The sequence below is a fragment of the Solanum stenotomum genome, chromosome 12, assembly GCF_019186545.1.
Source record: "Solanum stenotomum isolate F172 chromosome 12, ASM1918654v1, whole genome shotgun sequence".
NCBI classification, from domain to species: Eukaryota; Viridiplantae; Streptophyta; class Magnoliopsida; order Solanales; family Solanaceae; genus Solanum; species Solanum stenotomum.
This window is the reverse complement of record NC_064293.1, coordinates 18305832-18326676: the sequence shown is the minus strand read 5'-3', so window position 1 is coordinate 18326676 and position 20845 is coordinate 18305832. Positions and strand designations below refer to the sequence as shown.

Here is a 20845-nt window from a genome sequence, read left to right as displayed (position 1 = left end):
CAATACAACAAATTATTCATTTTTTTTGTGCAAAAGATTTATAGATGGAGCTAATCATTTCAATTAATATCCAAATTCACTCTCTTAATTGAAAGGAATTCCTACAAATCCAACAAACAAAATAAATATAGGATATTCATATTATTTTTAAAGAAAATACTAAATATCATAGTCAATATTAAAATCTTTTTAAAAGGAAAAAAAAGGACAAATAAACTCCTGAACTATCATAAATGATATGTGCATATCAATTATTATACTTTTTAAACACTAGTACCCTTACCGTTCAAATTTTAGAACGTATATACCCTTTATATTAAGGGTGGGACATGTGTCCCAATCTCAACAATCAACCCGATATATATTTACTAAATTTCTACTAAAAATTAAAAGACCTTTTTAATTTGGGTGGATCTTTTTAATTTTTGGTTAAAAATTTAATAAAAATCGGGTCGGTAATTAAGATTGAGACATGTGTCTCATCACTAATATAAAGGGTGTATACTCTCTAAAATTTGGACAGCAAGGATACTAGTGTTCTAAAAGTATAACGAAAGGTATACACATATCATTTATGGTAATTCGAAATATATTTATCTTTTTTCCCTTTTTTAAAATGTGTTGGTGTAATATACCACAAATACAAAATATTACAGTTGAAAATAAAATGACAAAAATGAATAAATAATCGTTAGGTTGAGGCGCGGATATGTCGCTCTCTTTAAGGAGATTCAAGCCCACTGCGGCATAATCTACAATGATCCAGCAATATATCTCTTGACTTGTCCCCTCCAGAATACAATAGCCCAACAACGTGTACAACTCAAGCAACTCCGGATTAGTTGAAGAGTCCAAAGCTCCACAAAAGAACACCTTCCTCCAACATATAAATACTCTCTTTTGTATAGTGAATACAGTTGAAGACTTAGAATATTTTTCTATGTCTCAACTCTCTCTTTCACTACACTAACCTCAATATAAACTTTTCATCTTTCCTTTCACTATTTTTCTTCCTATTCTTCAACCCAAAGGAAGACCACTATTTATAGGTGATGAATTCTTCCTTACAATGAATACGAAGATAATGGATAATAAATTGGATAAGTGAATGACCTACTAGTTGCATAGGTTACAAGAATAAAGGGGTAGAATAATGGGTGGAATTAGTGGTAGATCATGGCAATAGTGGTTACAAGAGTTGCACCAAAGTAATGACCACATTCTTGTCAACTTATACCACTAACATATACACTTAATATTTTTATTTTAATATTAAAATAGATAAACACCAACAAAATGCATATAAAGTACGGTATGAAATACGATATTTAGCAAGCATCCCCACCCCTGCATCTAGCTACAAAGAGCGTTAGGAAATAGAAAAGAGCTCAAAGGAGCAAATTATAATAATTGCTGACCACGTATGGATCCACGTAATTTCTAATTCTTGATTTCAGATACAATTTATTTAATTGGTCCCTCAATAATGAATTTGTTATTTCTGTTAATGATCTTTGATTATGGTTATTTCCGTTAATGATCTTTAGTAGTTTCTCCACAAAAAGCCCATGTCCTAATGATAAGGTTAACCATACATTAATAAACATTTTCCCCTTTATAACTTCAAAATTAAGTGATTTTCTTGGATCTAAGTGAGTGAAAATTAGACTAATCACAAATTAGAAGAACAAACTTTGCCAAATTGCTATTTCCATTAGAACATATTTGTTAAAAATAAATTGTCAAAGAATGGGAGAGGTTGATGAACCACAAGACATAGCTGACCGCGAACGAATCTTCAAGCGTTTTGATGAAAATGGTGATGGACAAATCTCTGCAACAGAACTTGGAGAGACATTGCAAGCCTTAGGTTCTGTTACTCCTGAAGAAGTTAAGTATATGATGGATGAAATTGACATTGATAAAGATGGTTTCATTTCCTTTCAAGAGTTCACAGAATTTGCCAAAGCTAACAGAGGCTTGATTAGAGATGTTGCTAAAATTTTCTAGTTATTGTGATATGGATTAACCACGCTTTGATTATTAATCTCACTTGATGATGGATGTCTCTACTCGTAATTATCTATTACGCAACGTGATAGTGTGAATATACAAGATAAAGTCGATATCAGTCCAATTTTTTTTATTCTTTTTTTCAAACCGTTTTAAGTTAGTTAATACTGTAACCTCCATTTTCCTTGCATCATTATATATTGAGGTGGACTAGTGTATGTATTTTATTTATTTTTCTTTACATCCTATTGTGACAACATGCAGCAACAAGTTCGTCTAATCTTATATTTTGGATTTATTGTTTGGACCCCATGTGAGAGTTGAGCTGTCTTGGTTTCTCACATATGACAAATAATTGCAAGTTGACCTGAATTTTGCTCGTTTCATGGCATAATGGTTGTATTTTCTGAACCATTTTTTTTCTTAATTACCTAACCTGAATTGGATCGATCAACTTCTGTTGTTTTAATAAAGAAAAGATGTATTCGTGCACGATGAGTATAGAATAGGCATGAGGGAATATGATATGTTTTTTTTTTTTTATTCTTTCAAGGTAATGATCACACCTACATAATTTAGACATTGTGAGTTCTGAACTGAAAGTTGTATTTTGAGACATTGTGAGTTCTGAACTGAAAGTTGTATTTTGAAAACGTATGCTTAACTCGAGATAGTTTCAAAGGTTTGGATAAACAAATTTTGCATATTAATTTATGCAATTTGGTGACCAACTATGGATTAATTGTGGGATACTAATTGAAAGCAGATAGAAAAGGAAATCTCAAAAGGAAATGCCCACCAATACACTCTTTCATTCACCAAGTAGTAAACAAAATTACATATGTAATGTAGGCTGATTAGATAGCATTGTTGTAACTTCTTTTCTAATCTTGAAAAACAGAAACAGTTATAGTTTTCCTTTAAGAGTTGGGGACAAGAAACCAGTATGTACAAACACAGAATTCATATCTACAAGTTAAAGAGCTCATCAGTTGTTGCGCGCTATAATTTACTCCCTGTCAAGTTGAATGGGGAAATGGAAATCGAGATAAAACTTCAGATTCACCCTTTTGTTTCAACAACGATAAAGGTCATCGTTGTCAAATTCTGCAACTCCTAGCATTGCCAAGGCTAAATGACTCTTCATTTCACTTCTAGTCTGCTGTGAGTGGTTGTAAGAATCAATCAAACAGCTGTTACCGGGCAAAATGTCCTTTGTGTAGATGGAATCAGATTCTCTGCCTCTTAACATGTCAATGATTTCATCAATGTCGGGCCTTCGGGATTCTTCAGTGTGTATACATGCAGCTGCTGCTTGAATCATCCAAGATATTTGGTGCAAATTCTTTCGCGGGATTTTAAGTCTTGGATCAAGAAACTTTTCAAGAACATCTTGCTGCAATAGTGGCTTTGCCTGAATAGGAGAAACATCAAAATTTTCAAAATCTGCATAGAAAGCTGATTATGCTTTTACTGAACATCTTCAAAATTTTAAAGGGAAGTGCCACAAGTTTTGTTACAAATACTCAAGTGTCAGTGAGTTGGATACAACACCTTCAGACGCAGACTAGCGTGTGCAAGAACAAGCAAAATGACGGTAACTAAGTAAGAGATTATGACTTGCAATTCCAGAACTTCGGGAGAAACAGAGCTTGGACAAATTTAGATTGCACTAATATTACCAATGACTACAGTGTATAACTTTAATGGGCGACGGAGACAGACTGACTTAGATATCAAAAGAAGGCCAAATTGAACACAAATACATATTTAAGCAAACACCTACCCACAAAACCATGTTTTCTTCTCCTGGTCCTCTTTTCGCTTCTATTGGCTTCCGTCCAGTTAATAGCTCCAACAGGACAACTCCGAAAGCATAAACATCAGTTTTATCAGAAACTTTACCATGTTGAAAATATTCTGGAGCTAAGTACCTGCAAATTTAGTTTAAAACCTGGTAAATGTAGGAGAAATCTTGTTGTTAAGCTACATCAGGATCTTAGTCATTATGATGCTAAAGAGTTGACCATAAAGAAACCATACCCAAATGTTCCTTTAACAGTTTTACAAAGGAAAGGTACTGAAGGTGCAGGAGTCCATGTAGCTAAGCCAAAGTCACACAACTGCATAGGTCAAGTAACAATTAGCCAAAATATGATAGAGTTGCACTGTACCTATGAAATAGTCGAGGTGTTAATAAGTTGGGCCGGACACCAATGTTTATTAAAAGAAAATAACTGTTGGCTAGTAGATCCACCTAAAATAGACAATTACCTAATTGTGGTTTTCAAATGATATTCCTATCCCTTCCATTACCTTGGGTGTCTTCTTCGATGAAAGAAGAATGTTCGAAGGCTTGATGTCCCTATGAACAACACATCGCTCTGTCCCGTTATGCAAATACCCAATTGATTCTGCAATTCCTACAGCCACCTTATACCTAGCAGACCATGGGAGTGCTGGACCACCTTTACTTCCCTTCTTCTTCCCTGTAAAAATTAATTGACAAAATCTGAATCCCACTGGAATACTGTGAAATCAAATTTCAAAAAGGAAAGGAAAGCAAGAACTATTTACCATGCAAATACCGCTCTAAACTTCCACCAGATACATATTTGTACACCAGAAACAAACCTTCCTCTGGATCAATGGCAAAACCCACAAGAGGAACAATATATGGGTTATGAAGAGAGCTAGCAATCATCAATTCTCTACAAAAAGCCTTTGGAGACTCCTCATCCTCCCTATCTAAACGCTTAATTGCCACTGTAGTCCTCAAAAATCCCACTCTTCCTCTAAAAACATAGCTCAACGCTCCTCTTCCCAAAACTCTACCTATCCAATTGAATAAACATAAATCAACTAAAACCCAATTCAAGAAACACAAATTGAAAAAAAAGGAGCAGTGAAATTGAAGATACCTTTAGAAAAATTTCTAGTAGCCGAAACAATTTCATTGTAACTGAACCTAATCAATGAATGAACCACAGGAGAAATATTCCTCTCTAATGACTGAACTTTCCTCCATTTCACCTCTTGAGATTTAGGATCAGTTAACCCATTATCCAAATTCACCATTAAAACAGTAGTAGCAGGAGGAGAAGAAGAAGAAGAACAGTTATTTTTCCCATTCACTGACTCAACCTCAACTTGAGTACACAAAGTAAACCTGAAAGAAGAGTGTACTGAATATGGGTCAGCATTAATCAACTCTGGACCACCACACCCTCCCGCCTCAGCAAGTAACCAAGCTTTATTATGCTCCAAAATTTTGCCATTCTTATCATCATTCTGATTCTTGACAGAAATTCGACGGCGTCGAGGAGGGATGATACATGCCAACCCCAAATCCCAAATCATTTTGTAGATTAAAGATTTCATGTTTAGGTCATAATTATGATCAGTGTCAATGGCAAGAGTTTGAGTGTTTGAAGAGTGTGAGTTGTGAAGACGCTCAACAGAGTCGGTACAACTACTTGGGGAATACCCCATTTTTGTAAAGGAATCTCAAAAGGCTACACGGAAACACAGAAACAGAGAATAAAATAAAGGCGGAGAAAGAGAGAGAGAGAACAACTTTGCTTGACGGAGAGGAGAGAATTAAATCCCTGTACGAAGAAAAAGAGATGAAATTTATATACAAAAATAACACTAGTTTGACTGAAGAAGCAAATGATAAATTGTTCTCCCAAAATTAATATTGCACGTTTGACTAGACATAAATTTAGAATATTAATTAATTTTTTGATGTTTTTTTTTTTATACTTAAAATAAGTAAATTATTCAATATCCAAGATAAATATTTAAATTGTTCTCCCAAAAATTAGACTAGACATAAATTTAGAATATTAATTAACTTTTTGATGTTGTTTTTATACTTAAAATAAGTGAATTATTCAATGTCCAAGATAAATATTTGAACTTTTTTCTATTTTTGTTCGTCATTTACATTTTCTAGATGAAAAATTTGAGAAGCTTAAATGACTCATATTTATTTAGAAGAATAATTTGACAATAATTAAAAAGATAAAAGTGAATAATGATATTTAATTTATGTCCTAAACTTTGTTCTTAATAAATGTAAATTAAAAACTAAAGTAACTTTTTTCTTAATAAATGTAAATTAAAAACTAAAGCATAACATAAGGAAATAATACCAAAATTTGTTGGTAATAACTTAAGACAATTAAGAGTTGAATAACAAATCATTTTCTTTTTACCAAGAACGCTTCATATAAACCAATTTATGATTTGTCGTTACCTTTAAATGTGTAAAAAATTTTAATGATTCAATTTTGGATTAAAATAATCACGCATCGCGCAGATATGTATACTAATTCACTTAATAGGACAATTCACGTCCTATATATATATATCATGTCATATACATATATTTATTTGTGTAATTTTAGATAAATTTAAATGCATATCCAAAATTAAAATATATAAACAACAGATGAATCTTAATTTAAAAACACATATTTATATATTGTGTCTATACAATAATTCCACACGTGCATGATGCATACACCCAATTTCTGTTTTGGAGAAATAATGATGATATAATGGAAGAGAGAAGGGAAAGAGGAAGAAAGTGAGATATTACCTAACCAAAAATAAGACAAAACCTATAAGACAAGCTTTACCCACAAGAAGAAGAATTCTTCATAATGGAAGCTTTGGGAGTAGTATAGGATAGACTTCTTTTGCACCAAAAAAATAAAATAAAAATGGGATGCATTTTTTTGTTTTAACTCTTTAATAGTTTCATACTCACTAGTCACTTAGTATGGTAGATCAATTCAAAATTCAATGATCTGATTAGAAATTTATGTCCATAGGTTTCTTGAAATAAAAAGGCTCTCTATAGTTTTTTTTTTTTTTTCAATTTTATTCTAAATCTCAAATTCAAAATATTTAATTAAGTACGGTGAAATTTATCCATCTAGTCATATTTCTTATTATTTTCTTTGCTTCATATTATATGTATTTTTAGTATAAGCGAAAATCACTTTTTTTCCTAATAAGTAGGAACTATTTTTATTAAATTATTCTTAATTAAATTTTATAAATGATTAAGTAAGAATTCACTTAATGATTAATTTCTTAAAAAGGTTATTATAACGTTTATTCATTTTTATTTTCCATTCTGAACTATGCATGTTTTTTAAGGAATTGTGATTAATATGAGTATTATCCATTTTAATTGATGTATAATGAATAAATATAATCGATGAAGAAAAGATTAATTAGAGTGTGAACATATTTAATTAACCAGCTTGATAGGGAAAGAGAGCTGGTGGGATAAGGAGTAAATATGTGAAGCAAAAGGGAAAATTGGAAGTTGATGGAGAATATCAAAGTATTTATTAATAAGCACTAATTAATTAGGAATCAGAAATTGTAGTTTTGTGTCCTAGTCATTCTTCAACTACCATTCTATACCTAAATGGTTTATCTTTGTCTTTTATGAATCTTTTAGCTCATAATGTAAAAATTGTTCTCAAGTAAATTTAAAACTCTATGAGAAAATTTGATTTTGATCTATAATTTTTATTTATTCAAGTATTATACGATAATTGAATATTATATGTAAGATTGAAAAATATATATAAATAAATATCAGCTTTGAGTCTAATATTAATTATGAAGTGATTTTTGAATTACATTTCAATACCTTTAAATTACATTATTAAATAGTGCAGGGTAATAGATCCTGCACAAATTTAAAATTGTTACAGCAATTTCGATCGGATATATTTCAAACTGTTTTCCTTATATAAATGATCTTGGCATTGAACTTTATTTGAAGATGACTGGAATTTGGATTCAAACTGTCAAGCAAATCAAATCTAATAAACAAATATGAGATTTTTCAATACTCTCTAATCAACTTCTTTCAGATTTCTCTTTATATAGTTTTAAAGGTAACAAAATACACATCATATATAAATTCTTTAGATAATTTTAAAAATAACAAATGCATATCAGATTACAAATTATTTAGATAATTTTAGAAGTAACAAATACTCTGTCTGTCCCTAATTACTTGTCCACTTTTGAATTGGTGGTACTAAGAAATCAATTAATAACATAGTGAGTTTATCATTTTACCCCTATTAATTATGAAGTGGATGAAAAGTTCTACATTTTTCAAAGTAATTAGTCATTTAATTGAGGGTATAACTTAATTTGTCAAAATGGACAAGTAATTAGGGACAACTATAAAAGGAAAAGTGGACAAGTAATTAGAGACAGAGAGAGTAGTTATCAGATGAAAAATTGTTTACATAATTTTAAGAAAATGTTTGAGTTGTGATAATTCATTATATAGAATTTAATATCTAAACAAATATATTTCTATCCATTATTTTAATATCTTGTTTATACATATTTTTAATTTAACATTAGAGAGGGGCGAAAAATGAAGGAAGAAATATTTTAATCAAATTTGAACAACACACCATAATGAGGTGCGAAGGCACAATTTATCTAATTCATTAATTAGTTTTTAAAAGTTCAATTTTCCTAATTAATCATCATGCAACTCATCTAAAATAAGTATGAACGTCGTGAAATGTTTACGAATAAAAAAGTTTATTGTACAAGTGAGAATATAGGCACTTGTTATTGTTGGATATATACTATTAATCATATGTTAAGAAATAATATTTATTATAGAATAAATATTTGCTAAGTTTTAATAGATCATATCTTCGTTTATAGTGTCTGTTTACTTATATAGTAGATGATTTAGTGTGTAGAGTTTTAGCTTATACACAAGGATTAAATCATCGGTTCTTATAGGTATAAATTTTTTTGTTCACAATCTAGGATGGAAATTGGACATGCCATCGGTACGATTGTAACAGAAGATTATATGTAATTTATCTTGATTATGGGAACGGTATAGTTCCTGCTAGTGCATTTTGTATGTATTGAACGGGACCGAGTAGTGCTAGTTGTTTTAGATTGACTGGCAAAAACATATTCTCTAAACTATTAAATGTACTTATATTCTCAATCTTGATATAACTATTATGATCTATATATATTAATTATCGTTTTGATTTATTAAAAGGAGAGATTCTGAGATGGGTCAATATGTCTGGTAGATTGAATGATAATAATATATATTGGTGAAATAATAAGTTAGTTGATGGAATCCATATCTCGTTATAGAGATTGATTGATATGCCTTTTTGAGAAACTTATAAGTTTTCATCGTGTCAAACCTTGCAAGTGGATTTATGATTCCGACACATGAAATAAGTTAAGTCATGATCTAAAGAAAATTAATTATTAAATTAAATTCGTCAGTAATTTAATTTATTGATTAGTATTTGTAATCTTAACATGAGGGACTACACAAGTGTTTAATGGGAAATTTTGAAATATAAATAGAGGAGTGCAATTACGAATTTCTAGTGGAATGATTTGTAATTTATTATGGTAAGAATAAATTCAAATTAATTATTTGAAATATTTCCATAATAGGAAGCCTCAGTAATTAATTATGTGGTCCCTACGGTGCCCATATTTAACTAGAACTCAAAATCCTATTTCTTAGGGAAAAAAGGAGTAGGCATGTGTTTTTCTTGTTTTTCATGAAAACTGGGTTTTCTTCTCCTTTTTGGGTTGAGAAGAAATCTCTATAAATAGAGATTCTTCTAACCTAGAAAAAGATTGATTAGTTTTCTATTCGAAACTTGTCCACCCAAGTATTAAGAGAGTTCAGATGTGAACTTGGGATCACTGTAGAAGACCATAGTTGTTGTCTATCTTGTGGATTTGCTTGAAGGTCTGTCTAACTTGGGGATTCACTTGAAAGTATTTGCTTACACTTCAAGAGGTATTTATCGAATTAAATTTAAGCAAGTTTATGTGTTCTAGCATGATTATGTGTTCTAGCATAAACGGATTTGATTATCTATTATTCATGTAAGCAGTAAGATTCTAATATGCTTCCGCTGTGAATATAGTTTTCCAACAGTTATATGAGTATTCAATTTGACTCAAACACATAATTAATTGATAATTAAAAAGGAGAGTTACAATTGTGCTTCAAAGTTCAAAATATTAAAAGAAATCTTGAATTATCAACGAGTTTTACTAGCAACAGGGGCGGACCCCGTGGTACTTTTCGGATGCTCGAGCACCCATTAATTTCGTATCGAACTAGATATATTTATGTTGAAATTAAGAAAAATCTTATAAAACTTAAAGGTGAGCACCCATGAAACAAATGGTTTGGTTGATCTGATGGTTATCAGTGGGTGCTCAAGGTTGTTTCTCGGTTGTCAGCCACTGATCGATTCCCCTTAGGGACGTTACTTTTGGTTTAAAATCCTACTCCTCTTTCTCTTAATTTATTTTGCTGAATTGTTTATTTTATTTATTTTTCTTTCCTAATGCCGATTGTTTTTTTTCCTTTCACAAACTGTATTTTGCTAATTTTCCTAAACAAAATTTTATAGAAAAAACTGTCATCTTCCTTCTTTTTTTTTTAATACAAAATATAATTTTTATTGATTTTTATTCTCTATCATATTTAAATATGATTGTCTTTCTTGTGAAAAATGCTAAATTTGTACACTTATATTTTGTGATTGGTAGCTGATGGAGCAACCACAACATTAAAATCCTGGATCCGCCACTGACTAGCTAGTAACAACTTCAATTCATAGTACTATATTATAAGCAACATGTTGTTAACAAATTTGTAACCATTTTTTTTTTTTAAGAATTAGCAACGATTTTCTAATAATTAAATATTTTAGTTGGTAAATATGATGTGAAATGATGACGCCTAAATTAGCAAATTCCTATTAATGGATTACCAACATAAATATTACTAAAACATACATTTATATTACCAACAGAGTATATATTTGTTAGTAAAATATGACGAAAAAAATATAGTATAGTTTATTAATAGATTACCACTGAAATGACCAACCAATCATTTCCTAATAATAGTTTATTGCTAATTTTATCAACTAATTAGAAATGTGTTGATAAATTATTAACGGTTTTTCTTATATTAAAAAGGGAAAAGAGTTAAATATGCCCCTAAACTATTCGAAAAGGTCTAGATATACCCCCTCCTCCCTTTTAANAACTACCCGACCCTTTTCCAATAAAAAAAAAATCAGTAAATCCCAAAAATAAGTAATTGACTAATAAAAAATAGGAAAAATATGAAAAAAATAAATAAAATTAACACCAAAAATTCACAAATAAATATAGTAACCTTAAATTCAACAAAAATTTTTAATTTTTTTTCGATAAATCACGAAAATGAGTAATTGATTAATAAAAAATATGAAAATGACTTTATGCTGAATTTTTAGGTTATATTTTTCATATTTTTTATTAATCAATTACTCATTTTCATGATTTATCGAAAAAAATAAAAATTTAAANGAAAATGAGTAATTGATTAATAAAAAATATGAAAATGACTTTATGCTGAATTTTTCGGTTATATTTTTCATATTTTTTATTAATCAATTACTCATTTTTGGGATTTATCGAAAAAATAAAAAATTAAAAAAATTTGTTGAATTTAAGGTTACTATATTTATTTGTGAATTTTCGGCATTAATTTTATATATATTTTTTCATATTTTTCATATTTTTTATTAGTCAATTACTCATTTTCAGGATTTACCGAATTTTTTTTGTTGAAAACGGGTCGGGTAGTTTATTTAAAAGTGGGGGGTGTATATCTAGACCTTTTCGAATAGTTTAGGGGTATATTTGACCCTTTTTCCTTTAATATAAATGTCACGTGGTAATGTTAAAATGACGTGACAATTCCATTTAGCATTTAACGCCCATAAGGGCATATCTAGACGAAAAGTTAGACGGCGAGAGCACGAGTGAGCCAAACTTTAAACAGGGGATATATCTTGACCTTTTCGAATAGTTTAAGGGCATATTTGACCCTTTTCTCTTATTTCAAATTATTTTTAAAAAGCCAGAAAGTTATTTAATGTTATAAAATACCACTACTTCATTGTGTTGCTAAATTTTTCCCAACTCATCAAAAATATAGTTAGCCTCTCCTTTTTAAAAATAAATTATTTAAATTCTAACCTTTTGAATTATGATTTATGAATAATAAGAGTAGGAATTAATTGGATTATAATGATCTAGACCGTCGCACGTGCGACAAAATGGTTCTCACCCAAAAGATTAGATCTGATTTTCGTCGAATAAAACAATTCATGTAGTTTCATTTTAGTGGCAAATAATGCAATGAATAATTTTTTATTTTATATGAGGGAAATTAGGTATAAATCATTTTTTAATCCCAACATAAAGAGTGCACGTACTATTATAGTTTCGTGATGGAATTTAAATTTATAAAGTCCCACTTAGTTAAGTTGTCCTGTTCTCTAACTACGATGTAATCAACATCCATTATTATCTATTCCTTATTATAGGGGATGTCAATGATATGGTTAGGATGAAGTTATTTAATCAGATTTTTGAAATTATTTCATCATTTTGAATTTTTTTTTGTGTATCAATATAATTTGGTTGAACTTTTTTGATATTTGTTTTCAACGTCGTAGGATTTACCAATAGATCGAAGTCTTACGAGTAGAAGTTTGGAAAATATATCACGTATAGTTTTGTAGGTCTTTGGCAAAAGCTTTCTAAATATTTTTATTGCTTAAAAGGTGATGAATCAAAGAAACATGAAAGACAACAAATATTTATATATATAGAGAGAGAGAGGGGGGAAACTTCTATGTAATCCGAATAATAATCAAATTAGGACTTATCTCTCTCCGAATTCTGTTTGGTTTTGGTTTGGGATATTAATTTGGAAACTTACCTAATAGATATGTTATATTAAGAAAATATTTATTATTTATCGTAATAATATTTTTTTTATTAGACACTTATAATATATTTTAATAGCGTTTTAATTTATATTTTAGAGAATAATTTATAAAGCACATATAATATAAATTTTATTGATGGATAATACATTTAGAGGGAGTTTAGTGGAAAATATGATTTAAATTATGTCTTTGAAAGTTTTTTTTTTAATAAGTGTGCATTACATCACAAATTCAATTAATATGGAGTAGAGGAAGTATAAGTTATCTAAACATTTAAAAATGCATAGTAATTAATAGCAAAGGTAAAATAGATACAAAATTGTAGATTATGTATTGGCTTTATAAACTGGATAAGTATTGTTGAACATCCAAGATAGCATAAGTTGACAAGTAAAGATTAACGAAGGGAGTATAAATTAATCATCTTCTTGTTTCGTCTTTCATAACAGATTAAGTACACATTAACCCTAATTATACGTCCAATTTGGGATGGTCAAGTATCTATATTGAGAGACGGAAAATAAATTAAAATAAGTTAAGGTAGAAAAAATTGAACATTGTGGCTTAAATTTATGTACCTTGTACTCAACAATAGTATACATGACATTAATAGAAACGAAAGTGCAATTTTACACCATTTGGTAGTACTATTAATAACAAACTTGATACATAATCAACAATAGTGATTTAAATCCTATTCTTAAGTTTATCAGCTTTGCATAGTGGATTTTCCTTGGCCAAAATCGCACGCCCTATAGACTTGAAATTGTAAGTGCATGCATGTTCTTCTGGATATCTATGAGTCTCGCAAAATACTTCATCGCACTTACAATTGAACCCTATTAATCCCACCTTCTTCCTGCAAATCATGCATCTTTGTGGCTTCGTCTTCATCATCAAATCATCTTTTCCGGTTCTAATAGTAAGAGAAAACATCTTGTGAAATAAATATATTTCGTCATAGGGATCGTGATTTTTTGAATTTGCATAGGAACCACAATTCCTTGAGCATAAAGTTGGGTTTTCTGTTTTGTCACAAGAAGTCATTTTTTCTTCTTAATTATTTGGTTATAATGTGTTTTTATGCAACTTATTAGTCGTAGTTATGGATGTATATATAATGATGTATTTGGGGTTATAATTACTTTATATATAGAGGAAACTTTTAAGGAATCCAAATAATAATCAAACTAGGAGTTCCCTAATATTCATATTTGGAAATTTGATTTGCTTATTTTAGGAAAAAAACGCACAGTATAGCATCCCTTTTCCTAATTGGCAACATATGTCTAGCCTTCTTTTATTTTTTTAACAAAAAAAATAATTAATAGCCCACTTATTGGAAAGTTCTTTTTTAATTAAAAATAAAATATAATTAGGCGATGGCGACACGATTCCCTTTTTTATTGGAAAGTAGATTTTTTTTATCTCTCTTTTTTCTCTTATTTCCCATACACACACGGTTTGTTTGGATTGGTGTCTTTTATTGATTATGTAAATATTTATTCAATTCTTTTTCTTCATTATTTTAACACTCTGTTTGGATATTATTACTCATTGTATGGTATTGTATCGTATCGTTATCATACCTACAATGTTTGTTTTGGTTGTTACTTAAAATATATTGTATTGTATTGTTAACAGGGGCGTATCTAGAGGGGGTGCCATGGGTTCACGTGAACCCATGCTCCCCTCTTTAGATCATATATAGTAGTGTTATATTTTTTATAAAATATTTAAATATAGATGTGTGAACCCACATTCAAAGTATCATATAATAATACGATGATGATTGGGTGCACCCCTCTAAGTGAGGATAGAAATTTAAATCTTATATCTATCTTGTCTTTTACTAACACCTCTCTAATTATTCTTTTATTTTTTTCCTTTAATCTTTCAAAATTTTCAATGTGTTACATTGAAAATTCCTAAAATAATTAGCACTGTAAATTTTTTATATAATTAAATCAAATGTGTATATTAAAATTTAAAACTAGTAGCATTATATGTTTTGGACCTATAATTTTTAAAATTTAATGGTTCATAGTAAAAACCTAAAAGTCAAACCAATCAAATTTATATTTAAGATACATTTTTTTGTAATTGTGCACCCATCTTGCGGAAATCCTGGATACGCCTCTGATTGTTAAATTTCGTTGTTACGTAACAATGAAAACTCCCATTTTATGGAACAACCGATTTGGTGTGTTACCATAGTTACTTAATTTCTTTTTTCAATTATATCTTACTTAATATTTCATAATACTATTTTACCCTTTATCCTATATTATTTAATTCTAATCAAACCTCCTATATACCTAGAGTAATTAAGGATATTTTAGTAAATTTATAAATTACAATACAGAACGATACAATCAAAACAAACAATAAAAATGTTATTAAACAACAACAAATAACAATACAGTCTAGCCAAACATTGTATCAACCATACAATACAATAGAGTATATTATGAAACAATGGGTAACAATAATCCAAACAGAGTATAAATAAAATATGATTTACTTTCTGATTATTAGCTTTACATATTGAGTTCTATAGTATCTCTTTTTTCTTTCTCTTTTAAATTCTTGATCGTTTGCTTATGTCTACCAATAAATTTCTCAATCTGTTAGCGTATGTGTAATCCCCTCTTGTATAATAGAGATTAATTCATCCCAATAATATAAAAAAGAGTTAAGCAAAGATTAAAATTCATGATCACACGAATGGAAAAAATTAATCAAGACGGGATGTAAAAGTGTGTCTAACTAATATTTTGTAGCTTGCTATTCAAGATCGCTAGAATACCTTGTAGCTAATTATTCAAGATATTAGAAATAATTTAGTTTCAATAGGAGTAGCACAATAAATTTGGAAATTGAGACTTTGAGAGTTTAATTATGTGTTGAAATCTAAAAATAAACGTTCCTCCCGTAATCATTTATAAAGAACTTTCTTCGACTACATTGTCTATAATTAGTTAAGAAAAAAAAGGAGTTAATTTGAATTTAATTATATTCATACGTCATACTAAAAACAGGGATAATTATGTTTGTTGGTTATAGGTTGGTTAGAAGGATGTTCTATCAAAAACTTTATCGGTTTAACATTTTTTTTTAATTCATGTCTTGTTTAGATTTAAATACCAAAACTCCAAAGGTTATGTTCTTGACGAAAACAATAAAGCAAAACTGTAAAGATAGCCAACAAAAAAGAGTAGGTGTCAATTAAATTAAATAGGAGCATATATAAAAAGAAGTTTAAGATAGGTAATAGAATAAAAAATGGCATGATATGTGCGCTGATGGTGAACTTTGCTTCATTCTCATTGTTCAGCTATTTCCTTTGTTTAATTTGTATTTTTTTTTTTTTATCATATTTCAATATATAAGTCCAACATTTTTTGTCATTTCAATTCATAGTTCATAAGCTTCACATGCAGATTCAATTATACCATTTTAATTCATAGTTCATAAACTTCACGTGCAAATTCAATTATACCATTTAATTCATAGTTCATAAACTTCACATGCAAATTCAATTATAACATTTTAATTTGGGGATAAACAAATACATTAATGGGAATTTATTATCAAAGGAATAAAATAAAAATAAAAATAAAACATTGGGAAAAAATAGATGGTGAACCTAGTAATATTATCAATTAAAATTAAATATAAGTGAATATTCCACATGCACGGCCGCAGGGAGAGGGTCAGAGTTGGACAACTTGCCAAATCCATGCATGCAATTATTTATTTGTTCATTAAAACAAATAACTTAGGTTGTCAAAGCAAAAAATATTAATAAAACAAATAGACTAGGACGATATAACGATCTCTGTTTATTATATCATATGGTTTTTTCCGTTTGGGACAATTATTTATACATGTTCGTTAAATGCTCGCTCACCTAATGACATAACAGTTGCGCTAACATCTGTTTTTTAATTATTATTTTGATTTCTTATTTGATGAGTTTGATTAAATTTGGATTCACGCATTGCAAGCTTCATTTTTAGGGCGACACTTAGGATTTTTCCTATTCGTATGGACTCGAAATTCAAGACGTTTGATTAAGGATAAATAGTTTCATCATAACCAATGTTCTGCGCTAACATCTACTACTATTGTTCTTCAATGAATAAGGAATTCCCCTTTACCCTTTGGCTCGCTATCAGCTGCAATTTCATGTTTTATTATATGTTCCACATGTAAATACCTGTTTTTATCACTGTTATTTTAGTTAATTAAGATCTACTACAAAAACTTCTTATCCTTTTCTTGTTTTTTTTTTTTATATAATGTTGGTTTTAGCATTTTAATATTACTATTTTAATATATTAATTTGCTTTACTTTGAGTTAAAAGAGTGTTAGTGGGCATTCTTACATTGCATCCGTTGGTGAGGCATATATGACATTACTCACCTATCAATGCACATAGGTATTATTGCCCATTATTTTTTAGTTACAAAAACGTTCCACTGAACGTTGGGTCAACACCTTGGGCAGTTTTGCATTTGCACGTTGGTGCATTTGTTGCCCACACAATTACTTCTCCAAATTATTCCTCCATTACACCTTGTAACCTATGTAACTCCTAAGACCATTATCTTCACTATTTACTACTCCTTTATCTTCCTATTCATTGCTAGGAAGACTTCTTGTAGTATAAATAGTGGTGGTCTTCATTTGGTTTGATACACACAATACATAAGAAAATATAGAGTGCATAAGGTTTGTCAAAAAGAGAGTTTTTATTAGTTGAAGGAAGGTGTTCTTTTTATGGAGCTTTGGATTCAACTCTTGTCCAGAGTTGTTGAGTTATATTTTGTGATTAGGCTGTTGTATCCTGGAGGGGACAAGTCAAGAAGGACAACTGCTGGACCGGTGAAAACATTTGCTGCAGTGGGCTTGATTCTCCTTAAAGAGAGCGAGATATCCACGCCTCAGCCTGAAGAGATTTATTTCTTCATTTTTTATATTCAATTGTAATCTTGTATTTTTATTATCTTTTATTATCTTGTAAGTTTTTCACTAACATATAATTATTGTTATTTTCTCTTACTATTATTTGCTGCTATATATAATTTGCATGCACTCCTCTATTCTTTATAGGACACAATTACTATTTAAAAAGTGAAAGGAATTTTTCCTTGTCCATCGATTATTTCATATACTTTTAAATATTTAAAATAATAGTTAATTATCGTACTCTAATGTATATTTACGTAATTTTTAAATTTTAATTTAAAAAACTTAAAGAATTATATTTGAAACTTCACACCAAAAATCAGGTAATTTGATTCTTGCAATGAGAGGGGCGAAGACACGAAGTACTATATTATTATTATTATTATTATTGGTGGGGGTGGGGGTGTTATCCGGGTTTTCAAGTTGAACAGACTAAAATCTTTTGTTTGGATAATGAAGGCTACGATCTTTGAATTGATGAAATAAATGATCAAAAATGATGTCGCTATCATTTGCTACAAAGAGGCGTAAATGCAAGTTTTTATGTGCATTTTGATTCCAGAAAATGACCCACCACGTTCCAGAAATACTATAATAATAAGTACGATCCATCTAATTGTCTTTATGTTCTAATTAAATTAAATGTTTTATCAATTAAACTAACAAAAGTGACTAGTAAATCGTATCATGCACATGGTACTAGCTCCACCTTGTTTTTGAATATGTCGTTTGGATCATATAAACCGTCGATTAGTTCTATGAATTAACTTTACATTTACTCGTTCGTAATTAGTGATGGATTTAGAATTTTTACTAAAAGTGTTTGAAAAATAAAATTATAGTACTTGAGATTTGAATTTGAATCCTCAAGGTGCACTAAATCAACTTCTAATCTTATGTTCAAGAAATTCAAATTTTATTTATATTCAATGTAATTTAAATTTGAATGAAACTCGCACGATAAACAGCCTAGCCTAGATCAAAATATATGAAATCGATCCTTCGTGGTCACTGGTCAGCAAAATTAAACAGAAAATATTCCTTTTGCTAGCATGTGCAATTTCCATGGACAGTCATTATATATATATATAGGCCCAAATTTGTCTTCACTTTAATTCGTAATGACTCGATGGGATGTTAAAAATGTGAGTGAATTAATATAACATGTGAATTTGTTCTTTTTCTCTGACACACAGTGTCATATCAATCTTTCAGCGCATGCATGGTGTTGGTGTTGGTTAGTAATTGTTTCTCGTGACATATGTAGTTTCTATTAACGGGATGTGAGGGTATCCATACAAATCTTTTCGATAAAAAATTATATTTTATTTTTCGAATTTCCAATTTAAGTGAGTTATGAGGTTAGTCTTCTCAAATTAACTTGATTCAAAATGTTCATTAATTATTTGTTAATTTCAGAACTGATCCTATTGGTGCATGATTAATGTTAGCAAATTTACATCAATATTAACTGCTTGTTAGTAGTATTTCTTTTTATTTGTTTAGAGAGTATAATATGTAATTAATAGAGGATATTGCCTTATTTCGATTTTAATTTTTGTGTTATTTGACTAAGCATTTGTCTCTTAGGTTGTCTTTTTCTTTTGGTTAGTTTCAAATATATACAATAAAAAATAATTAGTTTACAACAAATATAGTCATGTTTTATTTACATAATCAAAAGTCATAAAAAGTATACATTGAATATACAATATAGCTCCCCAAAGTCATAGAAAGTATATATATATTGACTATACAATATAGTTTACCTATAAATGAGTTGTATCCTGACTATACATTATGATACACTCAAAAAGCTAACTATAGCATAGCTTTACATGAAATATATACTGACTATACATTATGATACACTCAAAAAGCTAAATATAACATAACTATACATGAGATATACATTGACTATTCATTCTCGATCAACTCAAAATCACCTCTAAACAATACCAAATTTTAGATATGAAGTATTCTCGATGTTTCAAGTCTTTTGATATATAATTTGCTCGAAATAACTCAGATTTACGGTACGCCAATTATTTATTTATTTATTTATTTTAATAAAGGGAGGATGAAGAAGCCGAAGTGGAAGGACAAAAGAAGCAGAAGTAAGGAGGACAAAGAAGAAGTTGACACCGCTGTCAGCCATTTTTTTGGAAAAGAAAAAGATCTAAATCTTGATTAATTCCACGGGATACTTGTCATCTTACCTCCCACTAGGGACGGTATTGGAGAAAGGATCACTTAGAAGCTATTGGGACTAAGTTATAAATAATAGAAGTTAACAGTGTTTGTAATAAAGTTAGTTAAAAGTCACTGTATATATAACAACTTTTGTAATTCATTGTAGACTGATTGAGTTGAATGAAACTTTGACAGTTATCTTCATCTTCTCTATTTCTCGGAGCATTGAGTTAGTTAACAACTTCTCCAATGGAGAAATCTAACATGGTATTAGAGCAACTCGATCTTTGAAACTCGTGGACAAAATAGCCATGACAACTGTCGATAATGAGTTGCCAGAGAAGCTTGGCCACAATCATCCGCTATTTCTCAGTTCAATCGATAATTCCGATGCTACACTCATCTCAATTCAGCTAACAGAAGAAGATAATTTTTCAGTATGGAGCTGTGCAATGCGAATTGCAATTCTCGGTCGAAATAAGCTAAGATTCATTGAAGGGGCCTGTTTGAAGGAAGCCTATGGTCCAAATCTAACTGCACTATAAGAACGATGCAATGCCATCGTACTCTCATAGATTATGACCTGTGTATCCAAGGAACTACTTGGAGGAATTGTTTACTCGACAAACACAACATCTGTGTGGAGCAATCTCAAGGAGAGATATGACAAAGTAGATGGATCTCGAATTAGTCAACTACACAAGGAAATTACCTCAGCAAGTTAAGGTACTAACTTAATCTATGTTTACTTTGCTCGTTTGAGAGATCTATGGGTTGAATTTAATAGTATCACCCATGTACCTGG

At 29.6% G+C, this 20845-nt stretch overlaps 2 protein-coding genes across 2 annotated transcripts; one reads left to right on the top strand and one right to left on the bottom strand.

Moving 5' to 3' along the window:
* Positions 1-1734: 1734 nt before the first annotated feature.
* LOC125848565 (polcalcin Nic t 2) lies at positions 1735-2010 on the top strand. The gene has a single exon (XM_049528446.1). The coding sequence runs from the start codon at positions 1750-1752 to the stop codon at positions 2008-2010; it is 261 nt and encodes an 86-aa protein (XP_049384403.1). The 5' UTR covers positions 1735-1749.
* An 802-nt stretch (positions 2011-2812) lies between these two features.
* On the bottom strand, positions 2813-5592 carry LOC125848540 (probable serine/threonine-protein kinase PBL7). The gene is made up of 6 exons (XM_049528419.1): positions 4935-5592; positions 4591-4848; positions 4330-4502; positions 4057-4136; positions 3800-3947; positions 2813-3427 (listed from the first exon to the last, which is right to left on the bottom strand). Exons 1-6 carry the CDS (start codon positions 5503-5505, stop codon positions 3089-3091), a joined length of 1569 nt encoding a protein of 522 aa, XP_049384376.1. The 5' UTR covers positions 5506-5592; the 3' UTR covers positions 2813-3088.
* Between the last annotated feature and the right edge of the window lie 15253 nt (positions 5593-20845).